This window comes from Rhinopithecus bieti, unplaced genomic scaffold (assembly GCF_001698545.2).
Source record: "Rhinopithecus bieti isolate Rb0 unplaced genomic scaffold, ASM169854v2 scaffold_27038, whole genome shotgun sequence".
Taxonomy (NCBI): domain Eukaryota; kingdom Metazoa; phylum Chordata; class Mammalia; order Primates; family Cercopithecidae; genus Rhinopithecus; species Rhinopithecus bieti.
Window position 1 is genome coordinate 513,432 of NW_016812221.1, and position 17,615 is coordinate 531,046.

Below are 17,615 nucleotides of genomic sequence, written 5' to 3' on the forward strand. Positions count from 1 at the left end.
GGACCCGTCCCCAGAGTCCCCGGGAACCCTCCCCTCAAGCCCCTGGGTTCCCTCCCCGCAGCTCCTGGACCCCTCCCTGAGCCCCCGGAACCCCTCCCCAGAGGCCCCTGGGACTCGTCCCTGGAGACTCCAGGACGCCTCCCCAGAGCCCCCTGGATGCCCTCCTCAGCCTCCACTGTGAACACTGACGGCCACGTCCCCCACCTGCTCCTGCCCTCGCAGCCTTGCCCCAGCTCCTGTGTGCTAGGCGAGTCCCCACAACCAGCCCAGGCCTGCAGCTGTGGGGTCTGAACGTGCTCTGCCCCCACTGCTGTGTCCTCTAAGCCTCCTGCAGCCCAAGGAGCCGGCGCTCCCCTCGGCCCACCTCCCCACCCCGGCACCAGCGTTAATCCATCAGCCTCCACTTTCTGACACTGACCGGCGCTCCTCCATCGGCCCCTACTTTCCGACACTGACCGGCGCCGGCCACACCGCCTACTCCCGGCCTCAGCCTGGCTCCTGATGAGCCAGACATGCTCGCTCGCTGACCAGTCCGCCTGCTGGGACCTTGCCTCAGTCCTCTCCGGCAACTTCAGAAACATCATAAGCAAAACGACCCTCCCCAAATTTACTGTTGCTCTCCCGATTTCTCGTCTCACCTCCCGGTTCCTCGGCCTGGATGTCTGGACAGGATCCTGGACTGTGGCCTCTGTCCCGCACCCCTCATCCCTCACCTCCCACTCACCTGCTCTGCCACCTGCAGCCGAGAGACTGTCACCAGCATCCCGGACACCCACTGCGTGCAGAAGCCAGCCCAGGCTCAGCTTCCACAGGAATGTGACTGGCTCTGGCCGGTCCCAGCTCCGCACCCAGCCACAAGGGACTCCCAGGGTCCCCGGGCCCCAGTGCCCTGCCCTGACGTGGGGTCTCCACAAGACACTCACCCTTGCTTTATGCATGACAGCCGCCGTCCTCACACACTGGATCCTGGGAGCCCATGGCAATGGGGAGAAGCTGGGTGCCTCACAGGGCCTTCTCACTCCCTCCCTTCATGCAACATCGTCACCTGGACTTACCAGGCCTCACCTGACTGCCCCTCTGGGAACTATGCTCCAGGTGGGCCATATTCCCAGCTGTTCTTCCAAAAGCCTCTCCCACCTTTCCACCGCCCTGCCTCAGACACGGCCCCGCCCCAGACTCGGCCCCGCCCCAGACTCGGCCCCGCCCCAGACACACGCGCCCCAAGCACTTTGGCCGAATCCTCCTCATCAAGTGAGTCAGTCCGACACGGACAGACCTGCAAGTGTGTTTCCATCTCGTCTCGCTCCTTCTGCGCTGACTGGAGATGCCCTTCAAGGTCGGCCATCTGCTGACGGACCTGGGCCGCCTCTCTCTGCAGGCGCGAGAGCTCCGCCTCCGCGGCCCGCTTCTCCCCGTGCACTTGCATCAGCTCCTGCCGCAGCTCCTTCAGCTCCGAGTCCAGCCTCTTCCTGGTGGCTTTCAGCTCACTGATGAGCTGGTCTTTGGAGGTGGCGTCGCGCCGGTAGGCCTCCACCATCACCTGCCAAAGACAGAAGCTGTGAGCCGACACCGGGCGGTGAGCACGGGGACTTCTGGGGGTCAAGCTGGCTTCAACAAAAATGTTTACCACTTATCAGAGACATAACTTTTTTGAGGATAAAATACATTTCATCAAATCTAAGCCTTCATCGACTGAGACACACCATTATTTACCCACAGGTGACATCACGGCCTGTTGAAACAAGAGTCTGTGTGTGGTGCACGAGGCAGTCACACCGGCCTCCTAGACGTCTCTTCAATTCCAAGGAGTCTGGCTCTCTCCTGCCTTCAACTGCACTGCTTTGCTTCCAACAGGTTACTCCCCTTGCTTGTGGCTCAGTAACAAAACAAAGCAGGACTCACCACACTGCTTCAGGGGCTTCCCTTGCTCAGAAATAAAATACAGCAGGCCGGGCGCGGTGGCTCACGCCTGTAATCCCAGCACTCTGGGAGCCCGAGCTGGCTGATCGCCTGAGGTCAGGAGTTCAAAACCAGCCTGGCCAACAAGGTGAAACCCCCATCTCTACTAAAAATACAAAAAACCAGCCAGGTATGGTGGCACATGCTTGTAGTCCCAGCTGCTCAGGAAGCTGAGGCATGAGAATCACTTGAACCTGGCAGTCAGAGGCTGCAGTGAGCTGAGACAGCACTACTACACTCCAGGCTGGGCGACAGAGCCAGACTCTGTCTCAAAAAAAATAAAACACGGCACTCACAACGCTGCTTCAGGAGTTGTCCTCGCTCAGAAATAAAACACAGCACCACGGACAATACAGCTTCTGCGTCACCCTTGCTCAGACCCCATAAAATCCAACAGGAGGTACTGGCTTCAGTGACACAAAATTCATACTCCATGTCTTTTTGGGTAATCATAATTTGTTTCAATGCTGGAACTCCATGTGCATTTTTCAGACATTTTAAATGGCAAACCCAACCTGTGTGGTAACAACACTGCACAACACACAGCTCCCCAGAGTGAGCACAACAGGGTATGCTGACAGGCGCTCCAGTGACAGCCGCCCCTGGAGATCTGAGGGGCCAAGACCCCCACCCCGCTGTGGAAGTGCGTCTTGACTTTGCAGATTAAGTACCTTTAAAAAAAGTTAAAGAGGCCGGGCGCGGTGGCTCAAGCCTGTAATCCCAGCACTTTGGGAGGCCGAGACGGGTGGATCACGAGGTCAGGAGATCGAGAGCATCCTGGCTAACACGGTGAAACACCGTCTCTACTAAAAAAATACAAAAAAACTAGCCAGGCGTGGTGGCAGGCGCCCGTAGTCCCAGCTGCTTGGGAGGCTGAGGCAGGAGAATGGCTTGAACCCAGGAGGCGGAGCTTGCAGTGAGCTGAGATCGTGCCACTACACTCCAATCTGGGCGACAGAGTGAGAGACTGTCTCAAAAAAAAAAAAAAGAGTTAAAGAGAACTCAAGATGTTACCTGTTACCTTCCTCTCAACTCCTATGACACTGGAATTGCTAAGCAATTAAACCACACAAAACTCTGTTCATACGCTTGTTTCAAGTGAAGAAATCAACAACTCATTTTTACCTTTTGTTGAAGAAACTGCTCCTTTATTTTTTGCGTTTGCTTTTTCAGAGTGGCAGTCTCCTGCTGCAGGTGCTCCACCTGTGGGGAACATGTGCACAGACATTACACTGTGGGCTCCAGGAGGGGAATGTGTCTGCACAGATGTTACACTGAAGGCTCCAGGAGGGGAACACATCTGCACAAATGTTACAGAGAGCTCCAGGAGAGGACACATCCTCACAGATACTACACTGAGGGCTCCAGGAAAGAACACGTTTGCAGAGATGTTACACTGAGGACTCCAGGAAAGGACACATCTGCAGAGTTGTTACACTGAGGGCTATAAGAGGTGAATGTGTCTGCACAGATGTTACACTGAGGGCTCCAGGAGGGGGATGCATCTACACAGACATTACACTGATGGCTCCAGGAGGGCACACATCTGCACAGATGTTATAGGAAGAAGCATTTGTGTCCTGACGGGATAAGGCCTGGGCTCTCCCTCCTCACCACTGAGAGCATGAAGGCACAGTGAGGGGCAGGGAGGTGGGAGAGGGGATGAGGCCAGGGCGCACTCCAGCCCAGGACTTGGCAAGCTTTTCTTAGAGATGCCTGATAGGAAATGACTACAGCTCACAGGCTGCATGTCAGTCACAGCTGTTCAGCAATGCTCCTGCAGCACAGATGCAGCTCCAGTCTCTGCACAGGTGGAGCAGGGCTGTTCCAGTGACAGTTTACAGAACCCAGTGCTGGGCTGCGCCGACAGGCTGAGGGTGCCGACCTCAGGCTCTGGTCCTTGTCCTGCAAAGTCTGTTGGAGCCCAGTCCATTTAGTCCAGGAGCGTTTGAGAAATGCAGAGCCTCAGGTCCCATGCAGACCCACCCCACAGGACAGCACTCAGAGGGCCCCATGCAGACCCACCCCACAGGACTGCACTCAGAGGGCCCCACGCAGAACCACCCCACAGGACTGCATTTGGATCAGAGAGCCCCACACAGACCCACCCCACAGGACTGCACTCAGAGGGTCCACGCAGACCCTCTCCACAGGATCTGCACTCGGAGGGCCCTGGGGGACTCAGGAATACGTGTGTTTGTGGAAACACTTCTCTACCTCAGCAAACAGCTCTCAGCACACACACATGGGGCGGCCGACTCCAGAAACAGGGAAGAGCGTGTTGAGGGCCTAGGTTTTCTGTCTGAATATAGAATACGCTGCACGCAAATCCTAGTTATCACTAGAGCACAACTGAAGAATGAACCTTTTTCTCTACAATATGGAGGGCGGTCCCTCAGGAGCCCCCCTGCGAAGGATCAAAGTACCCGGCCAAAACTGGTTTTCAATAACATTCTCTTCTTGATGAACTCTGAAAACATCATGCCAAGTGAAAGAGCCAGTCACGGCCGGGCGCGGTGGCTCACACCTGTAATCCCAGCACTTTGGGAGGCCGAGACGGGCGGATCACGAGGTCAGGAGATCGAGACCATCCTGGCTAACACGGTGAAACCCCGTCTCTAATAAAAATACAAAAAAATTAGCCAGGCATGGTGGCAGGCACCTGTAGTCCCAGCTACTCGGGAGGCTGAAGCAGGAGAATGGCGTGAACCCAGGAGGTGGAGCTTGCAGTGAGCTGAGGTCGCGCCACTGCACTTCAGCCTGGGCGACACAGCAGGAAAGAAAAGAAACAAGGGAAAGAAGAGAAAGCGAGAAAGAGAGAAAGGAAAGAAAGGAAGAAAGAAAAGAAGAAAAAAGAAAAGAAAAGAAGAGAAAAGAAAAGAAAAGGAAAGGTAAAAGAAAGAAAGAAAGACAGGAAGGAAGGACCAAATAAGCAGCATCACTCCTGCATGGAGGGTTCTGATTCAAAACAAAACACAGCAGAATGCATTACCTGGCTGGACTTGATGGTCAGTTCTTCTCTCAACTTCTCTAAAGTTTCCGACGTTTCCTCGGTACCTTCTTCCAAGCGTCTCGCTCCTCTGTCAAACTCCTCCTTGCCACTCTTGGCCGCCTGCAGAGCCGCCTCCAAGATGATCTTCTCGTTCTGCAGGAGGCAGATCGTGTCCTCCCTGGTGGCGGCCTCGCCCTGCAGCTCCCCCAGCCTGGCCTGCAGCTCATCGTAGTGTGTCTGCAGGGCATCGAGGGACTGCTCCCTGCTCTGCAGAGCCTCCTGAGTCAAGGTGAGCTGTTTCATCAGGTCCAGGTGCTCCTGCTGCAAAGCCTCAAGCTGCTGGTCTCGCTGGAGCAAAGTCAACTTCACCTGGAGAAGGAATGAAGCCCACGTGGCTGCGCCGACCCTACTCCGAGAACGTATGCCCTTTTCCTGTTCAGGTTTCAAGTAATTTTGATGGACACCATGGAAGGTCTTTTTTTCTTTTTTTTTTTTCTTTTTTTTTGAGACGGAGTCTGGCTCTGTCGCCCAGGCTGGAGTGCTGTGGCCGGATCTCAGCTCACTGCAAGCTCCGCCTCCCGGGTTCACGCCATTCTCCTGCCTCCGCCTCCCAAGTAGCTGGGACTACAGGCGCCCGCCTCGTCGCCCGGCTAGTTTTGTATTCTTTAGTAGAGACGGGGTTTCACCGTATTAGCCAGGATGGTCTCGATCTCCTGACCTCGTGATCCGCCCGTCTCGGCCTCCCAAAGTGCTGGGATTACAGGCTTGAGCCACCGCGCCCGGCCGGAAGGTCTTTTTTTCATGCACAATCCTGGTGCAGAAGAACCAGCAGGGCAAACACTGTCAGGTCTGCAGCAGCAGCAGCATCTGACCAACAGCCCAACTCTCACCTGAGCAGACACGGCCCCACAGCAGAGGACCACCCAGGTTCCTTGTGTGCAGTCCTGGCTGCTCGGGATCTCCCGGGGCCTGGGTCCAGCCTGAAGGGCTCCAGGGACCTACCTGCTCCAGCTGCTGCTCCAGGGATGCCGCCGAGTCTGCCACCCTCTGCAGCCGCTCCCTCTCGCCTTCAAACTCTTCCAGCCTCCTCTGGAGGTCCTCCTCCACCATTGTCTTTGCCTCCTGAATCTGCAGGAAGGCTGCTTCCTGATCCAACATGTCAGCCTGGGCCCAGCAAACAACACGTTTTTAAAAAGGCAGGAAACCGTAATAGTGAACAGCAGCCAGCAAGTCCCGTGCTCTGCGGAGAAACTTACCACCCTGGCATGGGCCCCATCCACGTCCCCATCCTCATGTCTACCAACTGCAGACTGAGGGCCCTGGGTGGGCAGCTGGGCCAGCACCAACCAGGAGACCGAGGCCAGGTCCAGCCCAGGCCAACAACCCTGTGTGAAGGACTGGGATCCACTGGTGAGCAGAACCTCCCCGGCTTTTCTCGTGTGGCAACAGGTGGGCGACAGGTGCCTCCTTTCAGGAGTGAGACCCAGACATGCTCTCACAAGAGCAGTGCTTGGTACCACCAGGTAAGAGAGCAGAGGCCCCTGCAGTGAACACAGCCTGCAGTCTGGCTGTGGATGAGCCCTCAAATCGGGGTACACTTCTTAGGGAAGACACAAATTCCTAACTTGAAATTCTTTTCAGTTCTTCTCTACTAAGCCCTTGAAGAACTATGGCTGACGCAACACGATTCTTATCCGTCATCCCAGCCGGGTGGCCCAGCTGATGCCACAGAGAGGTAGGAGCAGTCGCAGGAGACGAGAAACCATGTGAGGCTGCAGAGAGCTCCCTGAACAATGGGAAAGGTCAGCAACGAGACCGGCCCAGCATCATCCAGCACAGAACCTCCCTCCATACACCGCCTTGGGGTTTTACACCATTTCTTCTTTAATTTTTCCACAAGGCTATCGAGTAGGTGACACTATCTCCATTTTATAAAGATGAGGCTCAAGCCTGTAATCCCAGCACTTTGGGAGGCCGAGGTGGGCGGATCACCTGAAGTCGGGAGTTTGAGACCAGCCTGGCCAATATGGCGAGACCCCGTCTCTACTAACAATACAAAAAATTCGCAGAGTGTGGTGGCGGGTGCCTATAATACCAGCTACTTGGGAGGCTGAGGCAGGAGAATCGCTTGAACTTGGGAGGCGGAGGTTGCAGTGAGCTGAGATCACACCACTGCACTCCAGCTGGGCGGCAAGAGCGAAATTCCACCTCAAAAAAAAAAAAGATGAGGCTCAGAGAGCTAAGAAATTGTCCAGGGCCCCACAGCTAAAGAGCAGCTATCAAGCCTGCTGCATTTCTGTCCTCTGGAGATGGCTGGGCAGGCAGCGGCCATGACCTCAACAGCGTGTGGTTGCTGGAGGGTCAAATGGTAATGCAGGTTGAGTGCTTAGAAAGCAAAGAAAATCCTCTCATTGCTAGGCTTCGACAGGCTGTCAGGCACAAACTCACCGGACCCTTCCTCCTTACCCACTCTGTACCCACCGCCATCCCTGACCGGCAATGACTGACGGCCGGGGGCCCAGGCTGAGGTGGGGCTTGCAGGAAAAGAGCCACACTGCGCTAAGCCCCCACAGGTGAGGGATGAGTAGCAGGGGTCCCAAAGCCTTAACGAGCGGTCACTGCAGGCCATCCATGAGAATATTTAAGAGATACACACAGAGAGATAGAACGTGTAAGAAAAAACACACGGTACCTATGTCTGTGTATGTGTATGTTCTCCCAACCTTACACGGCCCTGGCCGCAGCCTCACCTCAATACCCTGCAGCTGTGCCGCGATACGTCCCTTTTCCTTCATGGACCTGTGCTGAGTTTCCGTCAGCTGCTGGGACAGGGACACATTCTCGAGTTTCAGGTGCTCCAGGAGACCTGCCTGGGTCATCTGTCCAACCTTCAAAAAAAACCCCACAAAGTAAAAAGTTGCCCAATTTCAAGCAAGAAATGCAGACCAGCCTGTCCCTGGAGGCCCCAGGGTGAGGGTCACTGGCTGCCCCTCAGTGTCCCCCACATAAGCCCCACCACCCATCTTCCCACGTCAAAATATGCGCTGTCTGGGCTCTGTGTGCCTGAGTGGGAGGGCGGGCAGGCCATCAGCAAGCGCTCATCATGCTGTTTGCAGCTCATCAGACTGCAGTTTGTAGCAGGACCTACCCAAAAGTCCCCACTGACGAGGCATCTCTGAGCCCCTGTGGGTGAGGAGCCTTATCTTAACTGACCAAATCCAGCCAGACACACACCAGGGCCTGCCCGACAGGTGCCATTCCCGGGACGCAGCCTTTACAGCCCAGCTACGGCCTGGCCCAGACCCCCAGGTGCTCAGGCCCACCCTGGCCAAGTGTCTCGTGAAAAAGCCCAGTCCCATGGCCCTGAGGAGGACGGCGTCAGCCAAGGGAAGTAGCAATGAAAGGAGATGTGAGGACAGCCTGGGGCCTGTGGCTGGACCTGCCCACGTCGCCTGTTCCATGCTGCCTCCTGGAGTACGAAGTGCGAGACGTGACAGAAGCCACAGGCCCCAGGACCTCAGGAGAAGGTACACGGAGCCAGGGAAGATAGCCTTTGCTGGGAGTGTGTTTTGGGACCATGAAAGCAGAGTGCCTGCCTGGAATCCTCCCTTCTGAATGTTACTGGGAATGAAGGGATACATTTGGGTACCAAAAAAATGTATTAAAAACTCTGATTAAGGAATGCTGAACCTGGATTCCAAAGATATTTGGAAAAAGCAGTGAGGGCCCAGCATTGGCTCATCCTGTAATCCCAGCACGCTGGGAGGCTGAGGCAGGAGGATCGCTTGAGCCTAGGAGCTCAAAACCTGCTTAGGCAACGTAGCAAGACCCTGTCCTTACAGAAAATGTTTAAACAATTAGCCAGGTGTGATGGTGTTCAACTATGTCTCAGCTACTTGGGGGGCTGAGGCAGGAGGACTGTGTGAGCCCAAGAGGTCAAGGCCGCAGGGAGCTATGATGGTAACACTGAATTCCAGCAGCCTGGGTGACAGGGCAAGACCCTGTCTCCGGAAATAAAGCAGATAGGGCTCTGGAGCCACCATCGCTTTGAGGCCTCCTCTCTTTCTGTTGTCCAGGCTACACCACCACACTTCCTTGTTGTTGGTGTTTTATTTAAGACAAAGCCCAGGCTGGAGTGTGGAGTGCAGTGGCTCAATCTCGGCTCACTACAACCTCTGCCTCTTGGATTCAAGCACATCTCATGCCTCAGCCTCCCAAGTAGCTGGGACTACAGGCACTCGCCACCACACCTGGCTAACTTATGCATTTTTAGTAGAGATGGGGTTTTGCCATGTTAGCCAGGCTGGTCTTGAACTCCTGGCCTCAAGTGTTTGGCCCACCTCGGCCTCCCAAAGTGCTGGGACTATAGGCATGAGCTACTGCACCTGGTCCAAACTATACTTCTAAAATACACTGGCTTGGCTTACTTCTTTAAATACTACCTCATATAAACGCACTGCAGTTTTTAAAAAGTGTATTAATTTGTACACTGATTTGTTTCCAAGTTATGTTGTAAGTAGAACAAATGCTTTTCCATATGGTTCTTTGGCTTAAAAAATACGTAATAGGTTGAGTGTGATGTAATCCCAGCACTTTGGGAGGCTGAGGTGGGCGGATCACAAGGTCAGGAGTTCGAGACCAGCTTGGCCAATATGGTGAAACTCCGTCTCTACTAAAAATACAAAAATTAGCTGGGCATGGTGGCGGGCACCTGTAATCCCAGCTACTCAGGAGGCTAAGGCAGGAAAATCACTTGAACCTAGGAGACAGAGGTTGCAGTGAGCCGAGATCATACCACTGCACTCCAACCTGGGAGACAGAGCAAGACTCCATTTCAGAAGAAAAAAAAAAAGTAACAAAAATTGAAGAAAACCTCCATTGTATATATTTGTAAATCTAGATACAAAAGGAACATTTGGTGGAATTAGTATTTCACATTCCCCTCTTGAGAAATAAAGTTTTAATAAATATATAATATTTTATCTGGAAAAAAAAATTCCACAGCTAATTAAAAAATAACAGGCCAGCTGCGGTGGCTTGCGTCTGTAATCCCAGCACTTGGGGAGGCTGAGGCGGGCATCACTTGAGCCCAGGAGTTCGAGGCCAGCCTGGGCAACATGGCAAAACCCTGTCTCTACAAAAAATACAAAACTTAGCTGGGCATGGTGGTGCATGCCTGTGATCCCAGTTAGTTAGGAGGCTGAGGTAGGAGGATCGCTTGAGTCTGAGAGGTTGAGGCTGCAGTGAGCTGAGATCGCACCACTGCTCCAGCCTGGGTGATGGAGTGAGACAATCTCAAAACAAAACAAAACAAAAGACTAAGGCTGACCAAAGGTGCTCTTCAGCATCTCTGACATCATCCTAATTAGTCTAGGCGCTGAGACTCAGATCGAGGTGCACTTGAACCATTTGTCTGTCGGTCCGGGTGTCTCCAGCATGTGGGCCAAGGGGCAGGCCTGGACAGACACACGCTCCCACGTACACGGGACCAAACTGGACATGGGCTGTGCCCACTACCAAGTGGACGGGAGAGGAAGTGTTTCCGACAGCAGCAGGAAATGCTGGACATGGGCTGTGCCCACTACCGAGTGGACATGAGAGGAAGTGTTTCCAACAGTAGCAGGAAATGCGAGGCACGCGGGAAAGATGTGGTCCGTGTGTGACACTCAGGGCTCACACAGCAGAGAAGGGAAAAGCTCCAACCAGGAAGAGAACCCCACTGGTGCCACACACCTGTGAGACATCACAGCAGAATGGGGAGGCCAGGGTGGGAGGGTCCTGAGACCCAGGCAGATGAGAATTTAGAGGCATGCACCACCGTGCCCAGCAAGACAGGCTTTGGAATTGAAAATGCTGGCAGAGGCTGCTGTGGGTCTCCCATGTCAGAAGGTCGTGGGGGGGCCCACGGGACACATCCTACATGGGACACAGGGTATGCTAGACAGCAGGTTAAAAATGAAAACATTGGCTGGGCGCGGTGGCTCAAGCCTGTAATCCCAGCACTTTGGGAGGCCGAGATGGGCGGATCATGAGGTCAGGAAATCGACACCATCCTGGATAACACGGTGAAACCCCGTCTCTACTAAAAAAAAAATACAAAAAACTAGCCGGGCAAGGTGGCGGGTGCCTGTAGTCCCAGCTACTCAGGAGGCTGAGGCAGGAGAATGGCGTGAACCCGGGAGGCCGAGCTTGCAGTGAGCTGAGATCTGGCCGCTGCACTCCAGCCTGGGCGACAGAGCGAGACTCCGTCTCAAAAAAAAAAAAAAAAAAACGAAAACATGTCTGTGAACTCTAAAACAGAAAATCTTTGGAAAAGCACCGTTCTACACGAAGACAAGAAGCGTGACCTGCCTTGGAAGGTAGATGGGGGCCGTACCTGGATGTGAGCCATCTCACCCTGCAGCCTGACGCGGGCCTCCTGGGCCAGGGCGAGCTGCTGTTGGTACCACTGCCGGACACTCTGCAGGGACGAGATCTCTGCCTGTGACGCCTTCAGCTTGCTGGTCAGCGTCGCCCGCTCCAGCTGCACCTGCTGAAGCTGGCTCTGCAAAGCTGTCATCTGCTGCCGCAGGTCGTGCACTGAAATGGGGCAAGCACAGCGCTCAGGCCAGTAACAGCCAACAGGGGAGTCCGCAGCTCCCCTGCGGGACACAAGGCGGGACTCTCAGCGGAGACCAAGAAAGAGTCAGTTCCGGTTATTCCCCGTAGCTGACTCCATGAAGTCGCCGTGAACACAGCACTAGTGGACGCTGACAGATGCTGCTTCTGGGAGAAATGCAGGATGAGGTTCCTGCAGGCCTCTGCTCAAGCATCTTCACCAGTTCATCGATACATAACCTCTGTTCTGTGTTTCCATTTAAGACACCGATTCAATACACAGCGTCGATTCATTCACACTGAGCTCACAGCCAACAACTCGGCCAACAAGCCTGAGCAAAGCTTCTCTAGGAAATAATGATGGCCGGGCACGGGGATTGGGGCATGGGGTGCAGGGGGCATGGGGGTGCATGCCCAGGAGATCGAGACTAGCCTGGGCAACACAGCAAGATCCCCCCCCCCTCAAAAAAAAAATTAGCCAGGCGCGGTGACATGCACCTGCGGTCCCAGCTACTTGGGAGGCTGAGGCGGGCAGATCCTATGAGCCCATGAGTTCAAGGCTGCAGTGAGCCACAATTGCCCCACTGCACTCCAGCCTGGGCAACAGAGCAACCCATCTCAAAGACAAATGAATTTTTAAAAACAAAAATAAAATTTAAAAAAATAGAAACAGGATGAATTGAAAAAAATAAATCAAAAGAAAAAAATGAAGTACATCTTCTCCATAGAACACCTCACATCCTCTCTGTGTTTAAAAACACTAGACAGGCCGGGCGCGGTGGCTCAAGCCTGTAATCCCAGCACTTTGGGAGGCCGAGACGGGCGGATCACGAGGTCAGGAGATCGAGACCATCCTGGCTAACACGGTGAAACCCCATCTCTACCAAAATACAAAACTAGCCGGGCGAGGTGGTGGGCGCCTGTAGTCCCAGCTACTCGGGAGGCTGAGGCAGGAGAATGGCGTAAACCCAGGAGGCGGAGCTTGCAGTGAGCTGAGATCTGGCCACTGCACTCCGACAGAGCGAGACTCCGCCTCAAAAAAAAAAAAAAAAACACTAGACAGTGTTGTCCTGGCATGGTGGCTCACGCCTGTAATCCCAGCACTTTCGGAGGCCGAGGCAGGCGGATCACCTGAAGTTGGGAGTTCGAGACCAGCCCACCCAACATGGAGAAACCCTGTCTCTACTAAAAATACAAAATTAGCTGGGCGTGGTGGCACATGCCTGTAATACCAGCTACTAGGGAGGCTAAGGCAGGAGAACAGCTTAAACCTGGGAAGTGGAGGTTGCGGTGAGCCGAGATCGCACCACTGCACTCCAGCCTGGGCAACAAGAGTGAAACTCCGTCTCAAAAGCAAAACAAAACAACAACAACAACAACAACAACAACAAACACTAGACAGCGTTTGGGGCCATCTTGAACTGCAAAATTATCCCCAAAAGCACAGAAAGACAAACATGGCCCTGGAAAGAACTCCTCCGGCCCAGGCTGAGCACAAAGGCAGGCAGAGCATCCCCTCCTCCTCAGCGGGCGCCTCGGATGACTCACATACTCTGCTGCTCCACACGTGTCCATGAATACTGAGCTTGGGGTTCAAACAAATTTAATCAAGTCGGCAAATTCACACTTATGAAATTTGTGAAAACTGTCGTGGACGCCGAGGCTCTCGTCTTCGACCCAACGATGTCTACCAGCCATCAACAAACAGCAAGGGTATTCGTGTCGCCCCCCCGGTCAGGACTGGGCAGCCTCACCACCGTTCAGGTTGGTTCTGCCACCCCCCGATTACTGGTCAAGTGAAGTGTGGCAACCCACAGGGCCCCAACTACTTTAGTGTTGAGAACTTTTTGGGTTTCATAGTTTTTCTGAAGGGATTGGGTATCACGAAATGCTCGACTAAAATATTAAAGCGATTACAGAAGTACTACTGCCTCTCAGCTGGCTTTCTCTTTCCTAGTATTGGAACGCAGCCTCTGTGACGCCAGCTTGTCACCTTCCTCTGTGTCATCAGATCCAAGACCCAGTCTCACAGCCTCACGGGCGAAGTGGCTGACGTAGAGTCAGCCCTCCCGGTGGCTGCACCAGGGCCCCCTCGCTCAGGCGATCCCAAGTCCTGAGAGATGAGGCCACCAAGCAGTCTCCCTGGGAGGACTCTGGATCCAGGTCACTCCACACTCCCTCAGGCTTTGGTCTTCAACCTTCTGACCCTGCTTCGCCCTCTCCTTCTCGCTCCTGTTCACGCTTGCTCTGAGCAGGTCAAACCAGAGTCTTCTCCGTGCCTGCTGGGCACTGGAGTGTGGGCTCTGGGACTGGCCCAGACGGGGACTGAGGGGGCAGAAGGCGTGCTGCCAAGCCACATGGAAGCCGGCCGCAGTTCCCATGGTCCACCGTCCTACTTGTACTCGCTGGGTGAGCCCTACAGGGAGGCAGCTGGACCGACACGCTGCATCCAGGGAGAAAAGGTTGCCAGATGGACAGTCAAGGAACTGTTCTTGAATATTTTAAATGGAATCTGCAATTCTGTGGAATAAGTGGGCAGCTCTACACCCCCCAAATACCACTGGACTTTTGAGGCATGATGCGTGGAAATAATTACCGCAGACAGTCCAGGGTCCGAGGTCAATCTCCAAGACCTAATTCATTCCCCTGGATGTGCATGCAAAAATGTACACAATTCCACAAGTTCAACTAAAAATTGTATTTCCTTTAGAAAAGTGGCCTCCTTATGTGTAAATTATAAGCCAATGCAACCCCCACAAGCATAGTCACATGCCAACAGAGCTGTCGGCACCAGCCCCAGCTCGCTGGGCACCTGCCTGGATCGGGGGCTGGGGAGGGAGAAGGACATGGCAGCGTGGTAGGGACCAGTCAGGGGAGGAGGGCGCGGCGAGGGGAGGAGGAGGGTGTGCCGGGGACCAGTTGAGAAAGGAGGAGGGCGTGGGCGGGGAAGGAGAAGGACATGGCCAGGGACCAGTAGAGGAAGGAGGATGGCGCGGCAGGGACCAGTCAGGGAAGGAGGAGGCCGCGGCAGGGACCAGTCAGGGAAGGAGGAGGGCGTGGCCCGGGCCTGGCCTCACCTGTGTTGTCCTTGCTGAGCATGCTCTTCTGCATGTCCTCCACTTTGGCCACGAGCCTCTGGTACTGCTCCTCGGCCACCTGCAAGTCGTTGTTGGACGATGCCAGGCTGGCATTTTTTGCCTCCAGCATGTTCTGCAGGTCGGTCATGGCTCGCTCCAGGTCCCAGCACGACTGCTTCAAAGTGTCCACCTCCGAGCTGAGCGAATCCTGCCGCTGCTGGCTGCTGTGGCTGCACTCCACCTGTGCCTGCAGCTTCGTGCTGAGGGCGGCCAGCTGGGCCTGTAGCTCAGCCTTCTCTTTAAGTGCCTGAAAAGATCCCAACAACCACAATGACTTTCAGAAAATGAGTCACTTCCGTCCAGTGTATTAACAGGAACACAACTGGCGAGTCAGTCAGGGCCTGACGGGGGACCCTGAGACCCCCAGGCGCTCTCCCAGGGCCTGACAGGGGACTCTGCCCCGACACCCCCATGCACTCTCCCAGCACAGCCGCCCAGAAGAAGGTGACTTTCCAAACAGGCCCAGGACGCACACGGAGCTGCACTAGTTTTGGGCCCAACTGCACCTGCGCAGGGCAGCGCTCGGGCAGGGCTGGGGAAGCACCCTTCTCCTGCGAGGACACGGGAAACGTGTTCAAAACACCAAACATGCACATGGATATGCCAGATATGGCATGGATATGGCACGCACACACAGAATGCCAGACGTGTAGAGGGACCCCTGAGAGATTAACAGTGGATTCGGATCTGGGGGGAAATGGGCAAAAAACACAGGCAAGGAAAGGTGGCTGCTTCCTAAGTGTGGCTCTAGGGGCTCCAGCCAGGGCCACGGGACACAGCACAGTCCTAAGTGACCACGGCAATGCTGTGTGGCCCCAGGAACAGCAGAGAATCGCCAGAGGAAATCACCCCACCACCTGCCCCCACCAGCCCCCACCTGCCCCCACGCTAAGGCCTACAGGGAGGGATCCAGTTCACACATCGCCAAGACAACAAACACCCAAAGCAACGGAGGAAACACAAACTCAAGGACACCCTAGAGCAAGGGGCCAGCAGCCACCACACCTGAAACAACCCCCACAATCGTGGTGTGGATGCAACCGAAGCACCAATCAGTGACCCCAGGAGGATAAGAAGATAAAGTGGTGAGAGCAAGCCACCGTTCGAGAGAGTGGCTACGCAGAGGAAGGGAAATGCGCCCGATGACGGGAGGCTCACGCTGTAACACTGGAGAAGTGACGACTGCACAACCAGAATTAGCCTCAGAACAGCCGAAATCACCTTTTCCGTCGACACAGCTTTAGGTGGTTTCTGTCCAAGGACCATGTTGTACAAGAAAACCATCTTCAGCATGAGATGTGCATTTAGCAAGGCAAGCTTCCGGCGTGGTGAGCAGCTACGGCCCTGCTCTGCGGCCCCATTCGCTGCAGGAGGCCCCTCAGCCCCGTCACCTCAGGGCCTGGGTGCATTCTCATGCTTCCATGCCAGAAGCAGACAGCTGACCCCCACTGAACAGATTTACACAACTGTCGACAGGAGGTAAATACCTAGCTCTTTGCTATGGGTAAAGTGCATACAACAAAATGACAAAGGAGAGCTGAAAAAGGGATGGAAAATGATGTTTCTGGCACATGCTAACCAAAGCCAGCATGTGCGGCTTTTTCTGATATAGCAAAACAAGTATCAGAAAAAGCAGAAAGCGAGGCCGGGCACGGTGGCTCACGCCTGTAATCCCAGCACTTTGGGAGGCTGAGGCGGGCGGATCACAAGGTCAGGAGATCGAGACCACGGTGAAACTCCGTCTCTACTAAAAATACAAAAAATTAGCCGGGCGTGGTGGCAGGCGCCTGTAGTCCCAGCTACTCAGGAGGCTGAGGCAGGAGAATGGCATGAACCCAGGAGGCAGAGCTTGCAGTGAGCCGAGATTGCGCCACTGCACTCCAGCCTGGGGATAGAGCGAGACTCTGTCTCAAAAAAAAAAAAAAGAAAAAAAAAAAAAAGCAGAAAGCACTACAAAGAAAAAAGGTTCACCATGCCAGAAAAAGGTGCAACTCACCAAGAGAATTTAACTTTTAAGGCCTGTGAAGACACCTAACATCGAGGAAATATTCTGGTGAGATGCAGGGAGAAATGGACCCATGCACGATGAGGCAGAAAACTCACACCTCTTTCTAAGGCTGACAATAGACAAAAAACGTAAAGATGCAGAACACTTGGCTGCCAGACACGCTGCGGCGGCTGATTCCCAACCACATCTGCGAAACCTCCTACCCAGCAGAGGAGCCACATGTGCTTTCCGACTTCGCCGCACGCTAAGGCGTCAAGAGTGTCCGTTACCTGACTCGCCTCCAGTGACAAGGCTTCCAGCTGTCCTTCGAGTCGCATTTTCTCTTTGAGCACCTGCAGCATCTCCTCCTGCGTTTCTGCTGCAGAGCTCTCCAAGGACACGCTGGGGACAAAAGCACGGGTCAGGCCTGTGAGAGCCACAGCCATCCTGATTTTCCTTCATACTCTTCCATGTTCTCCAAATTCCACGCACCCCTGCTGCTCTCTCTCAATCTTTTCAAATTAAGTAGAGAGCTAAGGCTTGCACGAATGCACAGATGAACATTCCTGCCTCACACAGTGGGAACTGTTACGGAAATGTGAGACATGCATCCTGCAGCTTAGTGACAAGTCTATGTAAACAGGAGAGTGAATATTTTAATAACACAGACGATTGCTGATTAGATCCAACTCTACTGCTTAAAAAGTAGCAGACTTGTTTATGAATGAAATGTTCATGTCAAGACTAAGGTCAGAATCAGGAAGAAAAGCTGTGTATCGCCTGTTCCAGTGCAGAGTCCTGGGCGGGGGAAGCAACATCTAAGGTCAGGCCCTCTGCCTGCCCCGCCCACCTCTGCTATCGTCCCACCCACCTCTGCCTGGCCCCTCCCTTTGCCTGCCCCACCCACCTCTGCTATCACCCCACCCACCTCCACCTGCCCCAC

General features: G+C 54.3%; 1 protein-coding gene across 1 annotated transcript in view; it reads right to left on the reverse strand.

Moving 5' to 3' along the window:
* The window catches only part of GOLGA3 (golgin A3), a 52,274-nt gene that overhangs the window by 16,686 nt on the left and 17,973 nt on the right, over positions 1–17,615 (reverse strand). Inside the window, exons 5-12 of the mRNA XM_017895631.1 lie at positions 16,963–17,119; positions 14,626–14,932; positions 11,328–11,530; positions 7,702–7,839; positions 5,954–6,115; positions 4,952–5,320; positions 3,085–3,162; positions 1,277–1,540 (exon numbers count right to left, since the gene is read on the reverse strand). Of these exons, the coding sequence (XP_017751120.1) occupies positions 1,277–1,540; positions 3,085–3,162; positions 4,952–5,320; positions 5,954–6,115; positions 7,702–7,839; positions 11,328–11,530; positions 14,626–14,932; positions 16,963–17,119 (1,678 nt within the window). The remainder of the gene's footprint in view (positions 1–1,276; positions 1,541–3,084; positions 3,163–4,951; positions 5,321–5,953; positions 6,116–7,701; positions 7,840–11,327; positions 11,531–14,625; positions 14,933–16,962; positions 17,120–17,615) is intronic.